Raw genomic sequence first — 25092 nt, 5'->3', positions numbered from 1 at the left:
CAGACTATAAACAGAGATCAGGTCATAAAGGAAAGACTGAGATTTAGGTCATTAATATGGAAAGCCAAAGAAATTCTGTTTTACTGTCCATTTGGGATAAACCTAGAACCCATGCTGTCACCATTAGCTGTGCAATGTTGTCAATGAATTTGACCTGAGGCTAGAAGCAGTTTTCATGTGCAGTTTACAGTTGTCATCGGTTTATTGTAGCCTATTGGTGGCAGGTGTTGCTGATATATTGTATGACAAAAAGTGACTTCTGGTTTGTGCAAACATCTGTATATTGTTTACAACGTGTGGGTACATGAAATAGTAGAGATGAATATATGTTAGTAGCTCTACATAGTGAAAGACTGCGGCCCTGCAGACACATGAGCATTCTGGCAAACTATAACTATAAGACCATCAAAAAAGTTGTGTTCTCCTCAGCAGTTAGCTCATAAAGGTAAAAAGTATTCACCACCACATAGATTTTTCTGGTTATCATGGTACCATACTATTTTTTTCTGTATAAGGGAACTACTCTTAATAACAGCAACATCAGTCAAGCAGAGTCAGGTCCCTGCAGCATCTTTTATAATCCTCCTAAACATTCTTGGTCTACAATTGACTTTCCCGAGAGACAGTGGAAAAGAGAGAATATAAAGAATTGTTTATAATAATTCTCCCTGGCCATATGACTTCACCTCTAGGACCATTTAGCTGATCATAAAATAAGTGTATAAATATGGTACATTTACAAGGACGTCCCTTCATCTGCTGCTATATTCCTGTACTTACTGCATTCCTTGCTCAGATCCTGCACTCAGCATCTTTCTAGCTTTACTAGCTTCCTTGATGCCTGATAACCCTAAATTAAACAGTTATGGAAAAAAGTCTACCCTCTAATGGCGGGAAAAGATTGAAAGTAACGTGAATGTGGAAAGCAGCGGCAGCGTTCTATAGTACCTTAGTAAAACATAATTACTGTGTAACAAGTAATTGTCTGTGTACATACAAATTGCTGGGGAACGCTCCTGTTGTGTTGTGATTAGTATGAACTCCATAATCTTAGCAAGACATCAGTCACTTTTTCCTGACTGGAAAGAATGTGTAAATGGATGTCATCAATGTAATTTATACGACTGAGATTTACATTGAGAGCAATAGGGATTTTAAGGATTGAGTAATACAGTTTGGATTGTTATTTTTTTATATTTTGCTTTCCTAGCAAAAGGAGGAGAGTGACAGGCAGATGTGTGCGAAACATCTGCATTTCAATTAGAAGCAGCACTCAATGAGTCATCAAAGACTAGCTTTAATTTCTGCCTGTAGGCCCAGGCCAGACTCCCCCTTCCATAACTCCCTAATACTTAATTACAATTTGACATTAAAATCCTTTCTTGGGCCAGTCACTATTTTTTTTCATGGTCTGAGTTAAACCAGTATTCAGTCTCCTGGATGGAAGTGTGGGATGAGAATGGACAGTTACCACATTGTGATGGAGAATGATTTACATTTTGGTGTTAATAGAAGTTGTGTCAAAGTGACGTCAAACGGACAGAACAGCCGTGGTCAGAGTCTGAGTCATGTTTTTAGGAATGCATAGTCACATGTCATACGGTACACATGGCTCATACTGAATGCTGGGTACAGATGTGAGCTGTAAAGTGCAGCAGCTTCACACAAGATGGAAACTGCAGCCTGTGTCGGTCAAGAGTTCTTCTTTCTGTCTGTCTGTTCTAAATATAAATGTATGCTCCTTTTAATGAGCATCCACAGACACTATGATGTATATAACCTCCATTACTGCTGTTTATTGGGCGGCACATATCTGTCTGTTCATATTCTACAAAACTTACTGCATTATGTTTTGATTTATGATTCTAACAACCCATAGACACACATTTAAAGGGGTAGTATAGCAAAAAAAAAAAAAAAAATCATCTTTCAAATCAACTGGTACCAGAAAGTGGAGATTTGTAATTTACTTCTATTAAAAAACTCCAGTCTTCAGCTGCTGTATGTTGTGCAGGAAGTGATGTAGTCTTTCCAGTCGGACATAGTGCTGTCTGCTGCCATCTCTGTCCATGTCAGGAACTGTCAAGAGCAGTAGTAAATCCCCATAGAAAACCTCTCCTGCTCTCCAGACTGGAAAGAATACACAGCTTTCTGTAGGACATTCAGCAGCTGATAAGTACTAGAAGACGAGATTTTTTAAAGTAAATTACAGATCTTTGGCACTTTCTGGTACCAGTTGATGAGACAGAAAATGTTTTTTTGCTGAACTACCCATTTAATCAAGAAAAAGACTGTTCTGCCAGAACTAGTGCTGTAAAGATGCCACAAGCGGACAGAGCGCTCTTAAAATATTCTACACTACAACACACATGTGTAGTGCAGTGACTTCAAGAGCACAAATCATTTTACACACTTAGGCTGGGTTCACACACAGTATATTTCAGGCAGTATTTGGTCCTCATGTCAGGTCCTCATTGCAACCAAAACCAGGAGTGGATTGAAAGCACAGAAAGGCTCTGTTCACATAATGTTGTAATTGAGTGGATGGCCGCCATTTAATGGCAAACATTTGCTGTTATCTTAAAACAACGTCCGTTGTACTGAAATAATGGCATAATTTACCGTTATATGGCGGCCATCCACACAATTTCAACGTTGTGTGAACTGAGCCTTTCTGTGTTTTTAATCCACTCCTGGTTTTGGTTGCTATGAGGACCTGACATGAGGACCAAATACTGCCTGAAATATACTGTGTGTGAACCCAGCTTAAGAAAGGATGCTCTTCCTGGCCCCTCTCAAACTTTTTCCCTCCGCTGCCTGAGGTAAGAAAGCATTATGCCAGGCAGGCTTAGTCTACTGTGGGAGTGGAGAGGTCCCTTATACACACACTATAATCAAATACAGCCCATCATGTCACAAGGAAAATGTGGTGTCAGTCACTATTGCAGAAAGAAAGTGACCTGAAATGCTATGCATGTATTGTTTCTGCAATTGTTTTAGTGTGCTATTGTGTAAAATAACATCCTAACATCCTGCTCATAGACAAACATTAAGCTATCTATTACACACTTAGATAACAACATGCTTTAAATCTTATTTTTTCTTATTAATTGTAATTTTTTATTAATTACAATACAAATAGACACATACACATTTTTAAGGTAGTTGGATCCTTCAGTATTACAAAATCAACATTATCAGCAAAGACGTCTCATCCCAACAGGGGACCAGTAAACTATTATTTTTCTGACCAACTCAATAATCACCTCTTTTCAGGTCAATAACGCACAAAGACGAGACATTATAACATTAAAGGGAGGGTCATACGACAAGTAGGGGGAGGGAAAGCTAGGGCTATCCACTTTTATGAGCGGGCGAGATGAAGTAAGAGTCCCACTGACATCAAATACAGTCAAATTAATCTTATTATTCAGGGAAATGCTTTAAATCTTATTACAGAAACACCCTAAGTTATATATTTTAGGTAACTATGCGCTGTAAAGAAGACATAATATTGCCTTCCCCCTCCTGATGATTTATGTCAGTGACGGTGCTGATAAATAGTTTACTCAGAGGTTCACCACCCATGTGATGTATGGATGTGACCGCGTATCTGAGTTTTGGGATGTGCCATAGAACAGAGTTAAATGTTATTAATGAGAGGTTTCCCAGTACTGATGACTGCTTCTAAGCACCACTGTAAGGTTTCCCCTGGGAGTAACAAATCTCACTGTCTTATTAATCAGTTTCCTCTCCATTCCTTCCTCACCAAGTCACGATGACCTTACTTGTGAAAACCTTTCTACTTGGACGTTTCATTCAGAATAATTTTTAACATGAATAAATACAAGGTGCAGATATAAGTGGTAGTCAGTAAATATTAAAGTCCAATTGATTTAACATATTTCTTATATGTATTTTATGATACAATGATATTTGCAAAGTCTGTAAAGGGTGGTTATTAGGTTTCAAGGCCTAGGGCATTTGGGGCACTGCATGATGCTGCTGCCATTTATTTGCAGAGGGTCTGGAAGGTGTATTGTGTAGGATTGCTCTCATCTGCTGTATGCCAGTCACCATTATAAAGCGCACTTCTGGGGATGTTGATAGGCTAAGAGTAGTTAACACAGAGAACTCTCACAGAAAACAAGTACATCGGTGTGGGCTACGCAGAGCCATAAAAAACAAGAACAAAGAGTCATACAGCATCATGTCCAACCCTGACCCAAAGTCCTCTATCAACAATGACATGTAGGTTGGTAAAAGCCAAAGCACAAATATCATTGTAGAGAAAATAGGGCTCCTTCAATGACATCATACTTGATAACATCAAAATACACCTTTTGATGTAAAACTTGTGTACCAAAGCAATAGTAAAGAAGAAATATCAGTAAAGAAGAGAAAGAAAAGAAAGGAGAATTAGACGATGAGACAGTAGACAAGACAGAAAAGGAGAAATAAGGTATAACAATACAAGTTAAATTAAGGTCAGACTGAGGAGTCGCAGAAAGTACACGAGGGGAAGGGAAAGGAGGGGGGGGGGGTTATTGGATTGGTTTGCACAGCGTCAGAACACAATTTGGAGACTATAGAGAGGCGAAAAAGGATTCAGGGGGTAGCAAGCCAGTTCGCCATTTTAGGGCTGTTACGGAACAGTAACCACTGGGTCCAGATCTGCGAGAATTGTTTGTTTCGGTTAGCCTCTTCTGCCAGTAGTTCCTCCATATGCATAATATGATTGACCTCCGAGACCCATTCCGTCAATGAGGGAGGGGTCGAGGATTTCCAGTGGCGAGGTATCACGGCTCGGGCAGCAGTCAGGAAATGGTGAAGGATATTTCGCTTAACTGAGGAGATAGAGCCCGGTATCATAGTGAGGAGGCCTATGTGGGCTAGAGTAGGAATAGAGAATTGTATAGCTGAAAGATTTTTTGCCAGAGCGGTTGGATGGCTGTGCAGCTCCACCATACATGTAGCATAGTTCCAGTGGCCGCGGAACAACACCAGCAGATATCTGACACGGAGGGAAAGATGGTATGTAGCATTGCAGGACATCGATACCATCTTGTGAGAATTTTGTAATTCTTTTCCTGCGCATGGCACGCTGCAGGAAGTTTGTGGGTAAATAAAAAGCACTTCTGCCATTCGTCTTCATCAAAGTGGGCTCCCATCTCCCTCTCCCAGGCCAACACGAAGCTAAGGGGTTCTGGAGGGACATGTGAAATAAGTATATTATACATGCAGGAGAGGTGTTGCGGAGGGCCATCCAGAGTGACCAGGGTCTCTAACGATGTGAGACTTCTATGGAGGGTTTGTGGTTGGGCAAAAGTAGAAAGGTATGAGCGTAATTGGAAATATTTCATCCACAACAAGCGTCTCTCTGGGCGAAGGTCTCCAAGCTCGGTCAGTGACGGTAGGGAGGATGTATGAGTGGAATTTTTTGCCAGCCTGGTCGCAGAGGTCCTATCCCATATAAGGAAGCTTTCTTTTCCCACAACTGGGGGGGAATCCTGGATTATCAAATAGTGGTGTCAGAGGTCCAGGTCTATGTGATAGGGCAGAGGGAATCACCATTCTGTCCCAAAGTGATAGGAAGTGCTGAGTGAGTAAGGGAAGGTCACGGTGAGTAATATGTTCCCTATCTATCCACGGCAAAGAGGAAAGGGACCACGGGGACATTGCATTTTCCAGAGCGACCCATTGTTTGGTGTCCATGGATCTGTGCCAGTCTACAACTCGAGACAATACTGCCGCTCTATGGTAAGTTTTTATATCAGGTAAGCCAGCCTCACCCTCTGTTTTGTGAAGACATAGGGTTTTAAATCTCACCTGTGGGCGTGAGGAGCCCCAGATGAATTTGTTGATTGCCTTGTTAAGTTGAAGGAAGAAAGTTTCGGGGATAGTAATGGGCAGGGCCTGAAATAAGTAGAGTAGTTTCGGTAAAATGTTCATTTTTACCGTATTAATACGGCCAAACCACGAAAGGCGTTTTAGATTGTATTCTAGAAGTGTAGACTTCAGCTTTTGCAAGAGGGGGGCTTAGTTAAGTTGGTAGAGCTTAGTGGGGTCTGTCGGGATATGAGTGCCTAGATATTTGATGGCGTCCTTTTCCCATTTGAATTGGAAGTTAGATTGTAAGGAACTTAGTGATATGGGTGGGAGAGTAATGTTCAGCGCCTCAGTTTTAGAGTAATTAACTTTAAAGTTACTAACTTTGCCAAATTTTTCTAGTTCCGATATTATAGAGGGGAAGGAAGTGTGAGGGTCAGTGACGAATAAAAGAAGATCGTCAGCATAAAGTGCTAGTTTATACTGAGTATTCTTGACCTTAATGCCATGGATATCCGGATTGGATCTCAATGCCACTGCAAGATGCTCCATCACGAGCACATACAACAGGGGGGACAAGGGACACCCCTGTCTGGTCCCATTGCCAATTTTAAAGGGGTCCGATAATATGCCATTAGCTCTGACCCTGGCTGTCGGATTGGAGTATAGAGCAGTGATCCGTGATATCATAGTTGGGCCTAGGCCTATCTGGCGAAGTGTATGATCTAGAAAGGTCCAGTGTACTCTGTCGAACGCCTTTTCGGTGTCGACAGATACAAGGCACGTCGGGGTATTTGTTTTTTGTGCATGAGAGTGCATGCAGCAGTGTTTTGTTAGTGTTGTCTCTTGCCTCACGACTTTTGATGAAGCCTACCTGGTCATTAGAGTTCAGAGAAGGTAAAATGTCGGCTAAGCGGTTGGCGATTAATTTAGAATATAATTTAACATCTACATTGATTAGCGAGATGGGGCGAAAATTTGCACAGGTTGTGGGTTCTTTGCCAGGTTTCGGAAGAACTGTAATATGGGCTTCAAGAGATTGCGGTGGGAAAGGGGTAAGGGTGGTCCCTGAGTTAAACACCGATTTAAGGAAGGGGCTAAGAAGAGAAGAAAGAGTTTTATAGAACCTAGTAGTGTACCCATCGGGTAAAAGTCTGAAATTTAGCTGTTTTCACTCTTACTTTGTTATGTAGAGAAACCTTTACAGCGTCCTTTATCCACACAACACTTTGAATTCAACAGTAAAACTGCTGTAGTTGTTATAGCCGTAAAATCAGACGCACAAACCTTTTTTGACCATTAAGAAAAAAAAAAAACTAAAATTTTTTGGTCTTTATTTTTGCATATATTTTGAGCCTTGAATGCCACAGAATTTAAAAAAACAAACATGTTTTGGTTTATAGTTATTGCTGTACCCCAAAAGGACTTAAAGGGGTAGTGTGGTGGTAAAGAATTATTCACAGAATAACACACATTACAAAGTTATACAACTGTGCTCAGCCAATCGCGATTGAGCCTCTGATGACGCTGAAGAGGGCAGCCAGCACTCGGGACAGTCGGAGGGATTCGGCCCGGCCGGCCGAAGACGACATCGCTGACTGAAGATCGGAGACGAGTCGGCACGTGACAGGTATGTATAGCGCACCACACTTCCGGGTACACGGGTGGGGGGACACGGGGAAGGGGGCCATTCACAGACATAACATACATTACAAAGTTGTATAACTTTGTAATGTGTGTTATTCTGTGAATAATTCTTTACTGCCGCACTACCCTTTTAAGAAAAACCAAAAAGGTGAAAACATGCTGAAATGCCTTAATAAATGTGGTAACATAGCCTTCCTTATTGATAATGCAGGATCTACCATTCACATAATGGCATGGTGACATCTCCACACCCTACTCAGTAACCTTTGTACATGTCACGGAGCAAGCTATCACTACAAATATCCCGTTTATTCTCATGATTGTAGGGGGTGCCAGCGGTCAGACCATACCATTCATAAAGATATGGCATATCTTAGTGATATGCCATCACTTTGAGATGTGAAAAAGCCTATAGGCAACCTATAAGATTATATTGGATTACTTGGGGAAGTGTCCAATCGGTGGTTTGCCTCAGTCTACCCCATCTTGGAAATATCACTCTGTATCTGTGTATAAAGTGAGAGCTATCAGGGACAGAAAGGGGGGGGGGGCATTGTTACCTTTTTAGATTTTCCCCAAAAACCCTTGGTTCGCAGCTTTAATTTATCAGGCTGGTAGCACTGTTGGCTTTGATGTCTTTCAGTGGACTTGTTCCATTGTAAGCTGAACCCCCGGCACTTCTTTGGCTCTTCATTCGTCAAGGCTTAGAGATATTATTACCTTGTATATATGAGAAGCTGGTGATGTGTGCGGATTCATGAGATCCATGGAATGGATAATACAATGCTAGTACTGGAATATCCTGATGGGTAATTAATATAGACATAATTAAAATGTCTGTTATCTCCTATTACATAAATCTTCAGCTTGCTACTGAATCCTTTTCCTTTGCTACGTGAGAATTCCATGAAATAAAATTCAGCCAACACAACATATTCACACTTGCCACACATCTGATCAACCAACTCCATCCTTGAAGACAAGTCACCAAAAGGACACTCCTGCCTTGATGTGATGCCAAGCCCTGTAACTGTATTCCAAGCTAGCTTCCTTCCTCACACATTTTGTAACCTGACAAAAAAAAAAGCTAACACTAGACTTCCATATAATTTGGTAAATGAGATTGTATTTTCTGACCTCTTTGTGACAAACTGCCTATTAAAAAAATATAAGTTAAATTCATATTAATAATAGAGCTGGATGAACTACATTTTTAAAATATTTGCTTGCACTATTTTTGATAAGTTAACCCCTTAACGACAAAGGGCGTATATTTACGCCCTATTGTCGGTAAGGGGCTTCAGAACGGGGCCACACGGCGACCCCTCTCTGAACCGCCGCGATCCTGGGTGCTGCGTGTAGCCCCGGGACCACGGCTATTAGCGGGCTTGGTCCAATCGCCGTGCCCGCTAATAAGATAATCAGATGCAGCTGTCAAAGTTGACAGCTGCATCCGATTACCGGATCCAGCGCTTCCCTGGTGTCTAGTGGCAAAGATCGCTCCCCCGGGACATTGTCCCAGAGGAGCGATCTTCGTTTCTATTACCTGCCGGGGTCCGCTCCAAAATGGCGCTGACCCCGGCTCGCCACGTGCGTAATCGCCTGAACTATTAATTAATCACATTCCTGATCTCGCACGGTAAACGGCGTAAGCGCAAAAAAATCCCAAAGTGCAAAATTGCGCAATTTTGGTCGCATCAAATCCAGAAAAATTGTAATAAAAAGCGATCAAAACATCATGGCGCAAAAAATGACACCTCACTCAGCCCCATAGACCAAAGGATAAAAGCGTTATAAGCCTGGGAATGGAGCGATTTTAAGGAACATATATTTGTGAACAATGGTTTGAATTTTTTACAGGCCATCAGATACAATGAAAGTTATACATGTTATATATCGTTTTAATCGTAACGACTTGAGGAATATATATAACAAGTCAGTTTTACACCAGGGCGAATGGTGTAAAAACAAATACCCCCCAAATAAACAAAATGCGTCTTTTTTTTCAATTTCACCACACATGTATTTTTTTCTGGTTTCGCAGTGTACTTTATGAATAAATTCAGCCTGTCACTGCAAAGTACAATTAGTGGCGCTAAAAATAAGGGCTCATTTGGGTCTCTAAGTGGAAAAATGTAAGTGCTATGGCTTTTTAAGCACACAGAGAAAAAAACAAAAACGCAAAAATCGAAATTGGCTCTGTCCTTAAGGTTAGGTCCTTTTACACGGTTTGATTATCAGCCAGGTGCATTGAAAGAAATATTCCTTCGACATAATTGGCCCATGTAAAAGTGATATCGAAGGAGCAGAGAAAATGCCTTGGCTGATCGCATGTACCTGTGCTGACGGTTTTTCAAATGCGCTGCTGTGTGATTCGGCATCTTCACCTTCCTTCTGCGGGGCTGACAGAGGCGGGTCTGTGACACTGTCAGCTCCTGCCCTGCTCTCCAGCTGCCTCAGTATCTAAAAACACAGTTGAAGTTGAAGTTGCTGAATCACATAGCAGATGGTATGTATGTACTGTCTGTGTTTTAGGCATCTGAAAACTGGCAACATAATTATATGCATATCCGTGCTGTCAGTTTACCTTTTGCTGTCGGCTGCACATCTACTGTTCACACAGGGAGATATGCAGCCAATAGCTATATTTTTTGCCGAAGTCCAAAAGCCAATCAGCCGAGGATTGGGTGTTTTCCTGCTCCTTAGCTGACTGCAGTCACTTATGCAAGGGCCAATTATTGGCCAAAGGAGTATTTCTAGCAATGCTCCTGGCTGATAATCAGCCTGTGTAATTCGGCCTTAAAGAGCCACTGTCGTTTTTTTTTTTCTTTTTACAGAAATCAATAGTCCAGGGGATTTTAAGAAACTTTGTAATTCAGTTTATTAGGCAAATATGCCATTATCTGCATTCAAAAAGCATTTTCCCAGGTCCCCCCTACTTCCTCTTTTCCATTCACTGCAAAAAATCAGGAAATTGTAATTTGTTGCATCAGACATACCCAGTCTGTTCTAGGGAGGGGGGAGGAGGGAGGAGGGAGTAAGCCGACAGCAGAACAAAGGATTAGAGGCAGGGAGCTGGGTGACAGCTGTAATCAGAGCTCAGAGAGGTCAGTGCTGACTGTCAGAGGAGATAGCCCGTGATTAGAGATGAGCGAACCGGGTTTGGGTTCGAGTCCATCCGAACCCGAACGATCGGCATTTGATTAGCAAGGGCTGCTGAACTTGGATAAAGCTCTAAGGTTGTCTGGAAAACATGGATACAGCCAATGACTATATCCATGTTTTCCACATAGCCTTAGGGCTTTATCCAACTTCAGCAGCCACTGCTAATCAAATGTCGAAAGTTCGGGTTCGGATGGACTCGAGCATGCTCAAGGTTCGCTCATCTCTACCCTAGATGTATTTGTAGATTAACTCTTTGTTGTCCTGTTTTGGTGTTTTATTTAGCTCTCTTCATAGGAGAACAATGAAGACAGGGGGGAGAGCTTCAAACTGCTTTTCCATGATAAAAAAAAAGCATTTTTCGGCTAATAAACCCAATTACAAAGTTTCTTAAAATCGCCAGTACTATTGATTTCTGCAAAAAAAAAAATTCACGACAGTTACACTTTGAGGCTGGGTTCACACTATGTATATTTGAGGCTGTATTTGTGAGGCTGTATAGCAACCAAAACCAGGAGTGGATTGAAAACACAGAAAGGCTCTGTTCACATAATGTTGTAATTGAGTGGATGGCCGTCATTTAATGGCAAATATGTGCTGTTATTTTAAAACAACGGCTGTGGTATTGAAATAATGGCCGTTATTTACTGTTATATGGCGGCCATCCACTCAATTTCAACATTGTGTGAACAGATCCTTTCTGTGTTTTCAATCCACTCCTGGTTTTGGTTGCTATGAGGACCTGACATGAGGACCAAATACAGCCTCAAATATACATAGTGTGAACCCAGCCTAAGACTGCACAGATCTGCCTGGCTCTGTGGTCAACCCTTAGGTTTCCCCTTGTGAGTCTGTGACTAGATCTTACTGGTGGACAGAAAAATCAATGTACTTGGTGGCTGAAATGATACACCGTCTACAGCCAGATTGCTCAGTGTATGACCAGATTTTAACATGGTGTGGTTTCTACTGTATACAAGTCTGTTATGTTTTTCCTCACACGCATTGCATTTCTCCACTAGGGGATAATCTAATTCATAAATACCCTAACGTTATAGGAAATCTGTTTAACTGGTCTCTGGTGTTGAAAGTCAGGAGTTTTCTCTTGGAATTTGTTTCCAAATGTTAGTAATGCCTTAGGTGTTGGCACTAGACTAAGTTTTTTTTTATGAAAGGCTTATCTGTGCAGTGTTTAAATATCTGAATTGAATGAACACTCAAGAATTTTTTTTTACAAGTCCTTGAACTGGTAAAAATATATTCCTATTGACTCATTTACTCTAAATGTGACCACATGCCAGCACTTGAGCTTTTCCAGCTTATCTATACATGGGTCATTATGAGAGACTATTATTACTCATAAAACAATGTGATTATGGCTATTAAAAACGTACATTGTACAGGGCTGTGGGCAGAGTGTTGGCTTTTGTCTGTGGTATATAAATTTTCATGTATTGAGGACCTTTGGTTTATTAAAAATAAAGTTTATGGGTAGCCACACATGTACTATACCGGATTTGCAGCGGATTTGACGCTACGAGTTTGCAGAGAAATGGGTTGAGAATTCTAGTACAGTGAACTTCAATAGGGTTGCATACCCGCAGCAGATTTTTCATTCTTCTGCAAGTATGTAACCTGGCCCCTTTAACCCCCCACCACCCGCAGCATACATTACCTGCTCGGCGCCACGGTTGCATGTGAGGCTCCTGGCTGCTGTTGTACCCGCTCAGCCAGTGCTGCTGTGCAAGTAATGTATTCTGCAGGGGGGGGGGGTGTTAAAGGGGTGCAGATTCACCCCTTTTGCGTGTCCTCCTCCCACACCTCATTTATCATGATTTACACCTGCTCACAGGCTGCTGGAAGCAGGTATAGATTTGGTACATCGGCCAGATTCACTAAGAGGCTTGCGTCTCTTAGTGAATTTGGATGGGAAAAAGGGGACGGGGCCTAATTTAAGGCTGATAAATTTGATAAATCCCGCCCTTGTGTCTGTTTGTCAGCTCGTCTTACTCACTCATCCCCCTTGACCCCACTTCTCTCCACAGGTGTTTTGTAGACAGTGTAAGCTTGACTTCAATCTGCTGAAGTGATTGACAAATAAGTAAGGGAATGGAGAGAAGGGAAACATTTTTGTTAGTACAGAAGGAAGCTTTGTTGCCTAGTAAGATCTATTTCATAGTTTCTATCACTTGAACTATTGATTTCTGCAAAGTTATTTGATATCACAGATGCACTGTAAAACTTGAATAGATAGGCTTTCTTAACATTCCGTTGTGATGCATTTTTAGTAGTAATTCCTCCACTGCAGCATGCCAACATTCTTGCAGTATACTACAGGATAGAATACTCTTAGGGGTTTGTCTCACAACAAGACGCCATCTTAATGTCACTGAGATATGGTTTGCTGTAAAAATAAAACAGTTATCTTAGAAACTAAAGAAGTAGAAGGGCCATTCCATCCAAACTGAACCTTTCGTAACACCCCTAACACCTAGTTAAACCTAGTAAAACTGCAATTTAAACACTAAAGTTATAAATATACATTAAGAGTCTTAATGTATATTTATAACTTTTGTGGTTAAATTGCATTTTTTTTAATTAGCTGTTGAAAAAAATGTTTAACTAGGTGTTTCAGGTGTTACGAAAGGTTCAGTTTGGATAGAATGGCCCAGAAATAAAATGAGCATTTAGGCCTAAAACAGGAAGAATCACCTTGCTAAACTATAATCTGAAGGATTAACCTTTGGATGGAACATTAACATGATTGTGGGTCAAACATTCGCTGAGCTTGATGCTTCAATTACATTTAAACACTGAACAGATCTTTTTTTCAGATTTTTAAAGCAGAAGATGTTACTGTTTATTATTATTGTTTTATCATGTTGTAATGCTGCTAGAATATTTCACCCTATACACAGTGTCCCAGGGCAGTCCATGGAAAGAGGATCTCACTTCTGTCAGTTGTTGGAAAACAGTATCCCAGTAAGACAAGCAAAAGTTTTGGGCCTGTTTTTCAGCCATTTAATGATGTACAGTATATACAATACAGAACATGCAGACCTTTTTTAGGGGGGTTCAGCACTTATGAGGTTCTCATCTGCAATTACAACTCACTACGGACAACTTAATCTGTCACGAGGTACATGCGCATAAGGTACTGAAATATGAACTGTATCCCTACCATGTGTGTAATATTGAGGTGAGAGGTACAGATCTGTGCCATATTCTACATGCTAGAAAACTTTGGTAAAGTCACAGTGGACTGGAAAAAGCTATGTCCAGGATCCTGGTTTAAGTTTTTAATAGACATGAAATGGAAATACCAAATGACTTACTTCAAGAAGGTCCTCATGCACTAACACAATTTCCCTCTCATTCCTTGTAGGGGTGCGTTCACACTGCGGACATGTCTATTCTTTGGGCGAACGGAATCTGCCCGAGCATAGAATGGAGTCTATGGCACGGACGGAGAGTGAAATGGGAGCACGGGGGCATTTGCGGGATGTAATCTATGCTGATTCCGTAGTGTGAACGCACCTTAAGGCTGGGTTCACACTATGTATATTTGAGGCTGTATTTGTGAGGCTGTATAGCAACCAAAACCAGGAGTGGATTAAAAACACAGAAAGGCTATGTTCACATAATGTTGTAATTGAGTGGATGGCCGTCATTTAATGGCAAATTTTTGCTGTTATTTTAAAACAACGGCTGTTATATTGAAATAATGGCAGTTATTTACCGTTATATGACGGCCATCCACTCAATTACAACATTATGTGGACAGAGCCTTTATGTGTTTTCAATCCACTCCTGGTTTTGGTTGCTATGAGTACCTGACTTGAGGACCAAATACTGCCTGAAGTATACAGTGTGTGAACCCAGCTTAAAACAGAATGCTGTTTTAACCCTGTAATCTGTATTTAATCCCTCCTTATTTGCTGATGTAGGGGAAGTGTTCTATACAGTTTTTTTTTCACCTCTTGTGGAACGAGGGCAGTTTGGAGCCTGGCCCTCCTCTCAGTGAGCCCTATAGCAGTCAGACATGTTGCCTTGTTTTTGTGTCCAAACATAGTCACATGTACAATATGATACTGTTTGCCTGGTACTTTCACTGGTGGGTACTAAGGGTCTTGTTCCGGACATTTCATTTGTTGTTTCTTTTTCCATTGTGTAAATTGAACTGTAGTTGTTTCAGCCAGAAGAGATGGCTCAACTACTCTTCTCTTCACCTACTCAGAGCAGTTAATCTATTTCAGATGCTTTCTGGTAAAAACGAAGAGGAAATATTTCACGCAGTCCTGTGATTCTTTCCCTAAATCTTCCTCAGACAAATGCGACTTACTTGTTATTGTGCATCATCAGCCAGGAGACTCTCCAAAATTAGAAAATTCAAATTAGACTGTGGAAGGAAAATTAGCCTTTTTCAATATTTTGACTCAGTAAAGGGCTGTGGTTCTGTATTATTGGATTAAGCATGAAGTTCTGTGCTGGAGCCTCTCCAACATCTAGAGTAAATATCCTATGATATAAATCTATGGATTAAGCTTAAGTTCACAATAATAGTCCTTTTTTTTTTAATAAGGTAATGGCTTTACTTGCCAAGTTATGTGTGTCTGTGATAGTAATAGGACTGTTCAGACAATTTAGAGTGAAGCTTCAGTTTAGAAGTTTTCTAATGAAAATATTATTGCATTTACCAAATTATTCAGGTTAAATATTGTGAGTCGTTTAGGGCTTTACAATAAGATCTAAAACAATTGTATCTACAGCAACTGAGGGCAAATGCCGACAATCGTCTAAGCTAAGGCTACATTTGTTCTTTTACATTTTGGTATTTTACGAATAACTTTCTCACACACACACACACACACACACACATCTGATATTTAAATGTCAATTAAGTGAGAATGTTTATATAATGACATCATTGCGGTTTCTGTGCACCCACTGACCTAAACACATCAGTCAAGCTACAATTTGCTGCAGTTGTCCCAATATCAGCATGAAGAGAAGACACAGGGGGCCGATGTTTGTCTTATATTAAATACTTGCACTAGGAATGTTCAGTAGCGAGTCATAATGCTGCATTGCTCCAAGTCAAACACATATGGAACTGGCAGGGACTTTTGATAATGAGTCAATACAAATGTTTGAACTTTCTATTCCTCGCAAAATAGATTTAATGTCCAGACATTTTTTTAAATGATTCTTTTATTGCTTTTCTCTATACATTTTTTGTTGCCTTTGTAGAATTATCTACACACCTATCTTGTAAATCATTATAAATTATTAACAGTAGAACGATAGTGAGCTGCCGAATAATAATAATTCCAGTATAGTCCACATTCTTGTATGCAAGTTCTTAGCTACATCTCATGGTATATGGTCATCAGCTGTGGAGCCCAAGCTCAGCCCAAGTCATTTCAACATCAAGTTTGGACTATATGGTACAGATTTGTTGAGCTAGTCTGCCCTTTTAGTATTTCCTTTCTTATTACCTTGGGATAGATGTGGTAAACCCAGGCATGGGGGGGAACCTACCACATCTGATGTGATATTTTCTTGTGTTGTTTCTGACCTTTCCCCCAGTGTGGCCCCCTGTTTTAGTATAGTGTTTGCCTCTTGAATCTTATTTAGTCATTTAACTTATTTAAAGATTTAGATCATGCCCCCCTTTTCCCTTCTTTCCTCCAGACTATACAGGTTTAGATTCTTTCCTGGTTTATACCTTACACCCTCCACCATTTTTGTAGCCCATCTTTGTACCCATTCTATTTTATCAATATCTTTTTGTAGATGAGGTCTCCAGAACTGGACAGTATTCCAGATGTGGTCTCACAATGATTTTTCGACATGTTGTAAGACGAAAATCAGCCGATAATCGTTTCTTCGTCTGAGCGTGGTCTTTATTACGCAGAGTGATAATCTGCGCACATTAAAGCTATGCGGGTTTGGATGATTCTAATCATGATTCTAATGGTATGTTTACGGTATGGATGGGTATAACATTGGCCATTCCCTAATTATCAGGAACATATCCTGTTAAAAGGGATTGGTTATACAGATCTTTCAGAGGGGCAGCAATCACTGATTCCACTTTAAAGGGGAAAGTTTCTCTGAAACATCATAATAACTGGAGGCAATGCTGTGTCCAACCATATTGTGATTGTGAAAGCCTCCTCCTTAAAATATTGAGCAGAAGTGGCTTTTTAGATGACAAGTACTGTATGACACTGTCTAGGATTGACTATTTGATACATTTATCAGGAAAATTGTTCATGTACAGGTATCAACTATTCATAACTATTCCAGTCTTATAGTGGGTGGACCCTGTGTTGTCAATGCTTTTCACAAGGCTGTCTCCATTGTCTTTGTTTTTGTTGGTCATCCATGAATTTCATCAGCTGAAAAAAGGGATCAAAGCAATAGACCTGGTTGTGTCATCAGAATGTAATGGAGCTGCAAGGGTTATGCTTTTGGCTGCCTGTTCTAGCAGCTCTGTATACACATGCCACTCAGTGTTTCCTGGCCATCTCAGAAAGCTCAGTGGTTGTCTACTCCGGAATTCCACCCCTGTAATCATTACTGCGGTATGCTTATTTGGCTGGCATTGAGTATACAATAGTTTTCTGGAGCCTCTCCTAAATTCCTGATTTACCTTTTCAGCGCTGGAATAAATCAAAGGGCATTGGGCAGACAGGACTTTCATGTTGGTTTGGTTATCCCGTCTATATCTTTTAGGTCTCCAGTTCATTGTATTAAACCCATCTATACAATAACATCTGATAGAGTTTTATAGAGATTTCTCTTTTGTTTCAGGTTCTCCAAGGAGCACAACTCATTGCTGTAGCCTCTGCTGACCCAACATCTGGTGTAGTTGATGGCTCTCCCCTGCAGGCCAATGATATCCAGGTTCAGTATGTCCAACTTGCACCAGTTAGTGAAGCCTCAGCAACAGCTCAGGTAAGTAGTATAACTATCTATGGTATATAATATAATCAAATAACTTCTTATAAAGAGTTAATGCATCTCGGAAGGACTATGGTATAATCTGGTATTTTCTGTGGCCTCACCCTTGTTACATGATTACAGTAGTATCTGTTTATACCAGACACACTTTTAAACACATGTAATTTAAAAACATTGTAACACAGAGACAACAAAGTACATGCCTTCTGTGGATCTCCCAACCTTCCTGCATTGTAGTACAGTGTTTCTCAACCCCAGGCCTCAGGTACCCCTAATGGGTCATGTCTTCATGTTCTCCTTAGAATTAATTTATAGTATTTATAGTCTCCATATACCTTGAATTTGTTAAATGTGTTTGGCACATGCCAGGCCAGTGCGTGTCAGGATATCCTTTTTTAATTGTATGTGAATGCATAGTCTGTTTGCTATATGCCTACTTAGTGTCATATCGGCATTTCAGTGTTGACAAAGACTACAGAGGAGAAGGATTTAGGGGTAGTGATTGCTGACTGGTTTAAAGGAAAGACTTGAATCTGTATAGTCTGGAGGAAAGAAAAGTAAGGGGGGACATGTTAACCTCTTAAGGACGGAGCCAATTTTCATTTTTGCATTTTTGTTTTTTCCTCCTGCTTTTTAAAAGGCCATAGCACTTGCATTTCTCACATGAGCCCTTATTTTTTGCGTCACTAATTGTACTTTGTTATGGCAGACTTAAAGCGAATCTGTACCCACAATCTGACACCCCCCAAACCACTTGTATCTTCGGATAGCTGCTTTTAATCCAAGATCTGTCCTGTGGTCCATTCAGCTGGTGATGCAGTTGTTGTCCTAAAGAACAACTTTTAAACTGGCAGCCCCGTGCCCTACGGGTGTGGCCTAGATTGCGTATGCATTAGGCTGGCACAAACTCTCTGTCCCTCCTTCCCACCCTCCTCATCATTAGGAATGCTCCAGGCAGATTGCCTCCTATTCCCCACCTGTTTAGCCCGGCACATGGGCTGGATCATTAAGGCACCTGTGCAATGTTCAGCATGCAGAAAATGTCCCAGTGGCATTCCTAATGATGAAGAGGGTGGGGAGGAGGGACGGAGGGGTGGTGCAAGGTTAAGGCACAGATATTCTAAGCCATGCCCGTAGGACACGGGGCTGCAAGTTTAAAAGTTGTTTTTTAGGAAAATAACTGCATCACCTGCCGAACGGACCCCAGGACAGATCTTTGATGAAAAGCAGCTATCCAAAGGTACAAGCGGTTTGGGTGGGACAGATTGTGGGTACAGAGTCACTTTAATTTTTGCTGCGAATAGAGATGAGCGAACCTGGAGCATGCTCGAGTCCATCCGAACCTGATCGTTCGGCATTTGTTAGCGGTCGCTGCTGAAGTTGGATAAAGCCCTAAGGCTATGTGGAAAACATAGATATAGTCATAGGCTGTATCCATGTTTTCCAGACAACCTTAGAGCTTTATCCAAGTTCAGCAGCCACCGCTAATCAAATGCTGATCGCTCGGGTTCGGATGGACTCAAACCCGATTCGCTCATCTCTAGCTGCGAAACCAGAAAAAAATTATATGCGGGGTAAAATTGAAAAAAAAGTTGGTTCCTCAAGTTGGTACGATTAAAACGATATGCAACTTGCTTAACTTTTATATTATTGGACTTTAAAAAAAAATAAAACCTTCTACAGAAAAAAAAGTTCCTTAAAATTGCTCTATTGCCATGCTTAAAGCACTTTTATCCTTTGGTCTATGAGGATTGAGGTGTCATTTTTAATCACTTTTCATTACAATGTTTCTTAAATTGATGCGACCAAAAATGCAATTTTTGCACTTTGGCGGTTCTTTGCGCTTACGCCGTTTACAGTGCGAGATCAGGAATGTAATAAATTAATAGTTTGCGTGATTACGTACACGGCGATACCAAACATGTTTTTTTATTTATTTATTTATTTATTTATAAAGTGGGAAAAGGGGGGTGATTCAGACTTTTATTAGGGGAGGGGTTTTTATTAATGGAAACACTTTTTTTTAAAACTTATACAGTAATTAGAAGCCCCCTGGGGGACTTCACTATGGGAGATCAGTGTAGCTGTATAAAACAGCACCGATTCACCGAGATTGGCGCTCTATTGTTTTGGTCTGCTGCAGACCATTGCAATAGAATACCGAGCTGGGATCAGTGCCATTCCGAGGCTGAAGCCCAGCTCGGTAAGACCAAGCGATCCCCCCTCCGCAAGCACATCGCGGGGGGTGGGGGGTCCCGCCACTAGACACCAGGTATGGGCTGCAAATAACACTGTTAGATGCAGCTGTCATGTTTGACAGCTGCATCTAACGTGTTAATTAGCGGGAGCGGCGATTGCCCGCTCCCGGTAATAGCTGCGGTCCCGTGCTGCAGATAGCAGTCGGGAACGCGGCAGTGCAGAGCGGGGTCGCGGCGCGGCCCCAATCCGAACTCCTCTTCAGGACATATGCCGTACGGGTACGGAATATGTCCTTAAGAGGTTAAAGGACTAAAAAAAGGTTCAGGAGGGAAGTGTTTTTTTTTTTTTAGAAAATAAAACTGAACTTATTAACAAGAGGGAAAAGTTGCTGGAAAGATCAGAAGCAATATGAGAAAAAATTACTTTACTGAAAGAGTAGTAGATGCTTGGAACAAACTTCCCGCAAATGTGGTTGGTAAATCTACAATAACTAAATGTAAACATGCCTGAAATATACATGTATCTCTCCTAAGACCAAAAAATAAGGAAGGAAATACTAAAAGGGACAGACTAGATGGACCGTGTGATCTTATTTTATGCTGACAATCTTTTTTTCTTTCTAATCTTTCTTTACATCTAGGAATCTAGTATCTGAAATTTAAAAGGTTTTCCGGGTAAAACAGATTGATGGCCTACACACTATGACACCCACACTACACAGTGAATGGGGTCAGAAGTAGCTGATGCCCTTTAAAGGAAATCAGTCCATACTAGGTACAGAGCTTCAGACATAGGCAAATAGGTGATGGAAAGATTAAAAAAATTATGCCTTTGTCTTTGCTGATGTCCATATGCAAAGTTATAAAATACAATTTTTCCTTGAAAGCTGGCGTGCCAAAGCTATCTGAAGGTTTGTACCTGGAACAGACCTGACCTATTCCCTTTAATGTGTTGTGGCTAAGCCTGGTTACTGCAGCTCAACTGCCATTGACTTGAATGGGAGCTGAGGTGCAGTTACATGTAGCCACCACTGCACAGTGAACAGAGCCAACTGCTTCCTGTCCTGTTCAACTGGTAGTGTGGGTGTTGAGCAGCTGATCAGGGATTCATGACATATCCTGTAAAAAGTGCCATCAATCTGTTTGCACTGAAATCCTCATTACAGGGGTCGTGCATGATTTAAAAAAACACAGCTTTCATTAAAAGCAGAACCACCACTGTACCCCAGGTTGTGTGTGGTATTACAATTTAGATAATAGAAACATAGAAGATTGTCTGCAGATAAAGACCACTGGGTCCATCTAGTCTGCCATTTTAGTATTTCCCTTCTTATACTCTTCGGTTAGATAGATAGATGTTTATCCCAGGCAGGTTTAAATTCTGTTAGATCCATTTGCTTCAATAGAAAGGAGCTGCTAAACTATACCTAAACAGAATACCATGGTTTCCTAAACCTGGATATCCCCTTTAAAGATAACATCTAGTGACATGGATCAATGAAAAATGCATTGATAGAAAGTAATATAAAGCTTCCCTTATCAATCTACTAGGTGAAGCCCCTACTGTGTTTGTGTGATCAAACATTCTGCTTGATAACTCGTATTTTACTTTTCAACACAAAACCTCTTTTTCGATTGCACCTTTTTAATGATTAAGGGTTGCATGAAAACATTTTTAAAAACATCAAATTGGAATGTCGAGGTACAATTCATGAGTACCAAAATGCACATTCATCTCTTGCTGGTCAGATATAGAATAATTGCACTAGCCCCCCAGCACAGCAGGGTTACTTTTTAAGGTTTTATCAATGCCAGCAATGACTTGTATGATGCCAAGACCTGAACTATTCTGTTTCTGTATTTAATTTGAAACACCTTCTTCTCTCGAACAAATAAATCCAAGTAAAAGCAAACATCCTCCAAGAATCAGCAGGAATCCCCTGTACTGAGCTTGACCTTTTCAGTCACTTTTCTTTTCCCCATAAAGAAGCCAGTTGACCTTGGGACTGATAATATATTGACAGTCTAATTCTCAGAACACCGAAGGTGCCTGTAGATTTCTGTCCACTACCCCATTACGTCTGAGCTGGAAAAGCAGGTGTATTCCATGATACTTTGCTGTGTAGTCTCCAGAGGTCAGACTGCACATAAGATAAGCTTTAGGAGGTGTCTCCTGTCATCACCCAGTCACATCAATGATTCAAAATGGCAGCAGTCTAAATGTTAGTAAAAGGGGGTGCCGACATATCGTAGACCTGACAGGACCTCTCAGAATAACAAATACGTTCATAATTAAAGAATTGCACAATGTTGCATAATATGATAAAATGATGGTATATTTTAATGATTATATTTGTGGTGAATTTCTTTTTTTAGGCAGTGGAGCCTCTGCAGTCTGCCCTACAGCCAGAAATGCACATCGAACATGAAGATATTCAGATCCAGTAACTAGAGCTGTGCACAAGCTGTATAGATCAAGCACATCTGCTACAAAAACCTACTCTGCCAATGGGGGGACATTCAGACATCCGGTCATCTTACAGGACAAGACTATTGTATACAGGACTAGATGGGAAAGAGCCACATAATTCATTATTTTCAATGCTTTGTACTCTTAATAATGGATTTTTTTTTATATTGTTTATAAGTGATCTCTGGCATAACTTGTTCTTTTTCTGTTACTATAAATTTGTTTAATTTGCTGTTCCATGCATTCTATAAGCGTACTCTTTCATGAAAATTGGCTTATTTCAAGAACTTTATGATTCATTATGCCTAAAATATAAGTTACATTACCTCACATGCCTTTCTCAGTGCTATATATGGTTACTTCCAATGTGTAGGCTATACATTGAACACCATTTAAAGTAACCCACTAGATGTAAAGACATTGCTTTCAGTAAGCTGGGAGCTCCACAGCTTGTCAGAGCTAAGGGGTCCAGGCACTCGGCCATGCATAGTACTCATTCACATTTTAATTTGAAGTTTTCCAGATCTCTAAGAAAATGTTGATACAGGATTCAATGGAACTGTGCAATGTCCAGATAGTAAAGACTTTACTATCTGTGAAACTGAAAGGACCAATAAACAGATAATGCCAACAGCTATTTGCAAAGCCATATACTGTATATGGATATATGTAATGTCCATCTGAAGTCTCGCTAACATTGTAGAGGGATTGCACTGAATGTTCTGGGCATCATTACCTACGTATTCCCATGATAAATATTGTGGTACATTTATATAAAGCAGTTTATATTTTAGCTTTAGTGGTTCTTTCAAAGTTTCCACAAACCTCAAGTACATTTGAGTTTGTTAAATCTACTAAAAAGTACTCTGTGCACGCCAATATGTCTTCCCTGAATGTCTATGAAGCATTGTCAGCTCCTGCTGAGGTGGTCAGAAGTTATTGGTGCTGTTTATCTAATTATGAGTTAACTAAAGGTATGATTTCTAAAATCCTGAAATGAAAGGGGTTGCATGAGATGAAAAAAGACCTTTTGTTTACTTGTGTCATACAACCCCTTTAAAGAAAAGGTAGTATAGTACCTCTCCTTGCTCTCCCTGGTGCTCTACTTTTGCCTCTGTGTTGTGAGTATAACTTTTGAGACAAGAAGGGGCAACAGATGCTACATCATAGTCGTTACATTTGGACAAAACCACACCCACATGCGGTGACCAGTGGCATTATAATGAAACCAACCAAGAAAATGGAGTGTGTACGATCCCTGGCCTTTGTTATAATAGACACTCTCCTGCTGTACATACTATAGGTAGTGCTGATGTTGTGCTTAAAAAATAGCTACTAACTTGTACGTGATATAATAAATCTCTGTAGTATTGATAAGGTGCAACATGTATACCCTCAGTAACCACATATGAAGATGATAGAGTACCCCCGACCACCTTGTCTCCGCAACTATACTTCCGAAACGACACTTAGGCACAAGTGAAATGCTGGGGAGCGAGGAATAGTAATAACTTTCCTGATCCCAGATAACCTTTTGAATTCTAATTTATTCTACTTTACACCAAGATGGTAAAAACAATTCCAAGAACAATTGGGAGTCTATTGTTGTATAATAAGGATCCATGACCATTTCCATATCATTTCATGGCACATTCTTGATTTTTGTATACATTTTACAGTCTATTAACCAGCAAAAGAGTCCCCTTTCTGATCATTAGTTCCATAACAATCCTCACACAATTCCTCATGATCCTGCTCTGATTGTGGACCATAAGCTATGTAAGCCTACATTTGCATTTATTTTTTCATTAAGCATATGTGCCAAACATGGGCTTTCTGTGATCCCACATAGTCCAAGATAGTATCCGGGAGAGAAAAAAAACAAGATGTAAACAGAGCCTAAAGCCAGTCACAATGTATCTGTACAGATAATGTGTAACAGGGACTATCTGCAGTGTTTCCACCAATGTCATTGTTGCTTCTCTGCGTTGTGTAGAATATATGAAATGTCTTATTTTACAGATAAATATCACAAGAAGGAAATGGAGGCCTCTGTGTAGGATACAAAGCAGTTGTATTTCACATCTGTGGTCACTTTACTATTGTTATCAATAATGCTTAGACATTTCTGAATTGCCTCAATAAATATGTATTTATGATGTCTGGCATTGGCTTGATTTGTGTCAGCCGTCAGCTCGCTAGCAGGGGACAAGTTAACATAAAGTAGAGATGGCATTGCCCGCGTCTGCAGTGGTTGTGTTTATTTAGGAGCAGGCTCTGTGGTTGGCTGCAGGCACGCGATGAAGCCAGCTGGCAACTGACAATGTCATAATTTTACTACAACCACAGGCGTCATGTCATGAGCATTGAACACACGTAGCACCTTCACGGCTAAGCAACACTTAGTGACAAGGGCATGAGCTGAGAGTTGAGCCTCTGATCCTCATCTCTGTTAGTTGTTCTTATTGGACACAAAACAAATGGCAGCTGAAGGTGAACCACTGTATTTAGAAAGGATATGTGAGGCGCTGATGACAAACCAGTGTGAAACAATTCGCAAATGCAGCAACATGAGAATGCATATACATACTGTACACTACAGGTTAGGCACATCCCAAGTCTACCACTATCAGAGCCAAGCTCAATAGTCTCTTCACGCCATGCACAAATAGTGGTCAGGTACGGTGCGATGCGGAATATCATATAGTTTCTGACACAGTTGGCTGAGATGAATGTTCAGTCTCTGTTTACAGAACAAGGTAATACTAGTAACCATTTTGCGCAGGGAATGCTCCTTTAAGTTCACATTTCAAAGTT

The 25092-nt window shown here is 40.6% G+C and overlaps 1 protein-coding gene across 1 annotated transcript in view; it reads left to right on the top strand.

Annotated features, from left to right (window-relative positions):
• Nucleotides 1-23955, top strand: part of BANP (BTG3 associated nuclear protein) — a 388611-nt gene extending 364656 nt beyond the window's left edge. The window contains exons 12-13 of the mRNA XM_069966291.1: nt 17458-17601; nt 22182-23955. Coding sequence (XP_069822392.1) covers nt 17458-17601; nt 22182-22253 — 216 coding nt within the window. The 3' untranslated portion in view covers nt 22254-23955. The remainder of the gene's footprint in view (nt 1-17457; nt 17602-22181) is intronic.
• Nucleotides 23956-25092: the final 1137 nt, after the last annotated feature.

This window comes from Dendropsophus ebraccatus, chromosome 4, assembly GCF_027789765.1.
Source record: "Dendropsophus ebraccatus isolate aDenEbr1 chromosome 4, aDenEbr1.pat, whole genome shotgun sequence".
NCBI classification, from domain to species: Eukaryota; Metazoa; Chordata; class Amphibia; order Anura; family Hylidae; genus Dendropsophus; species Dendropsophus ebraccatus.
Note: the sequence above shows the minus strand (reverse complement) of the source record. Positions and strands in the feature narration are given on the sequence as shown.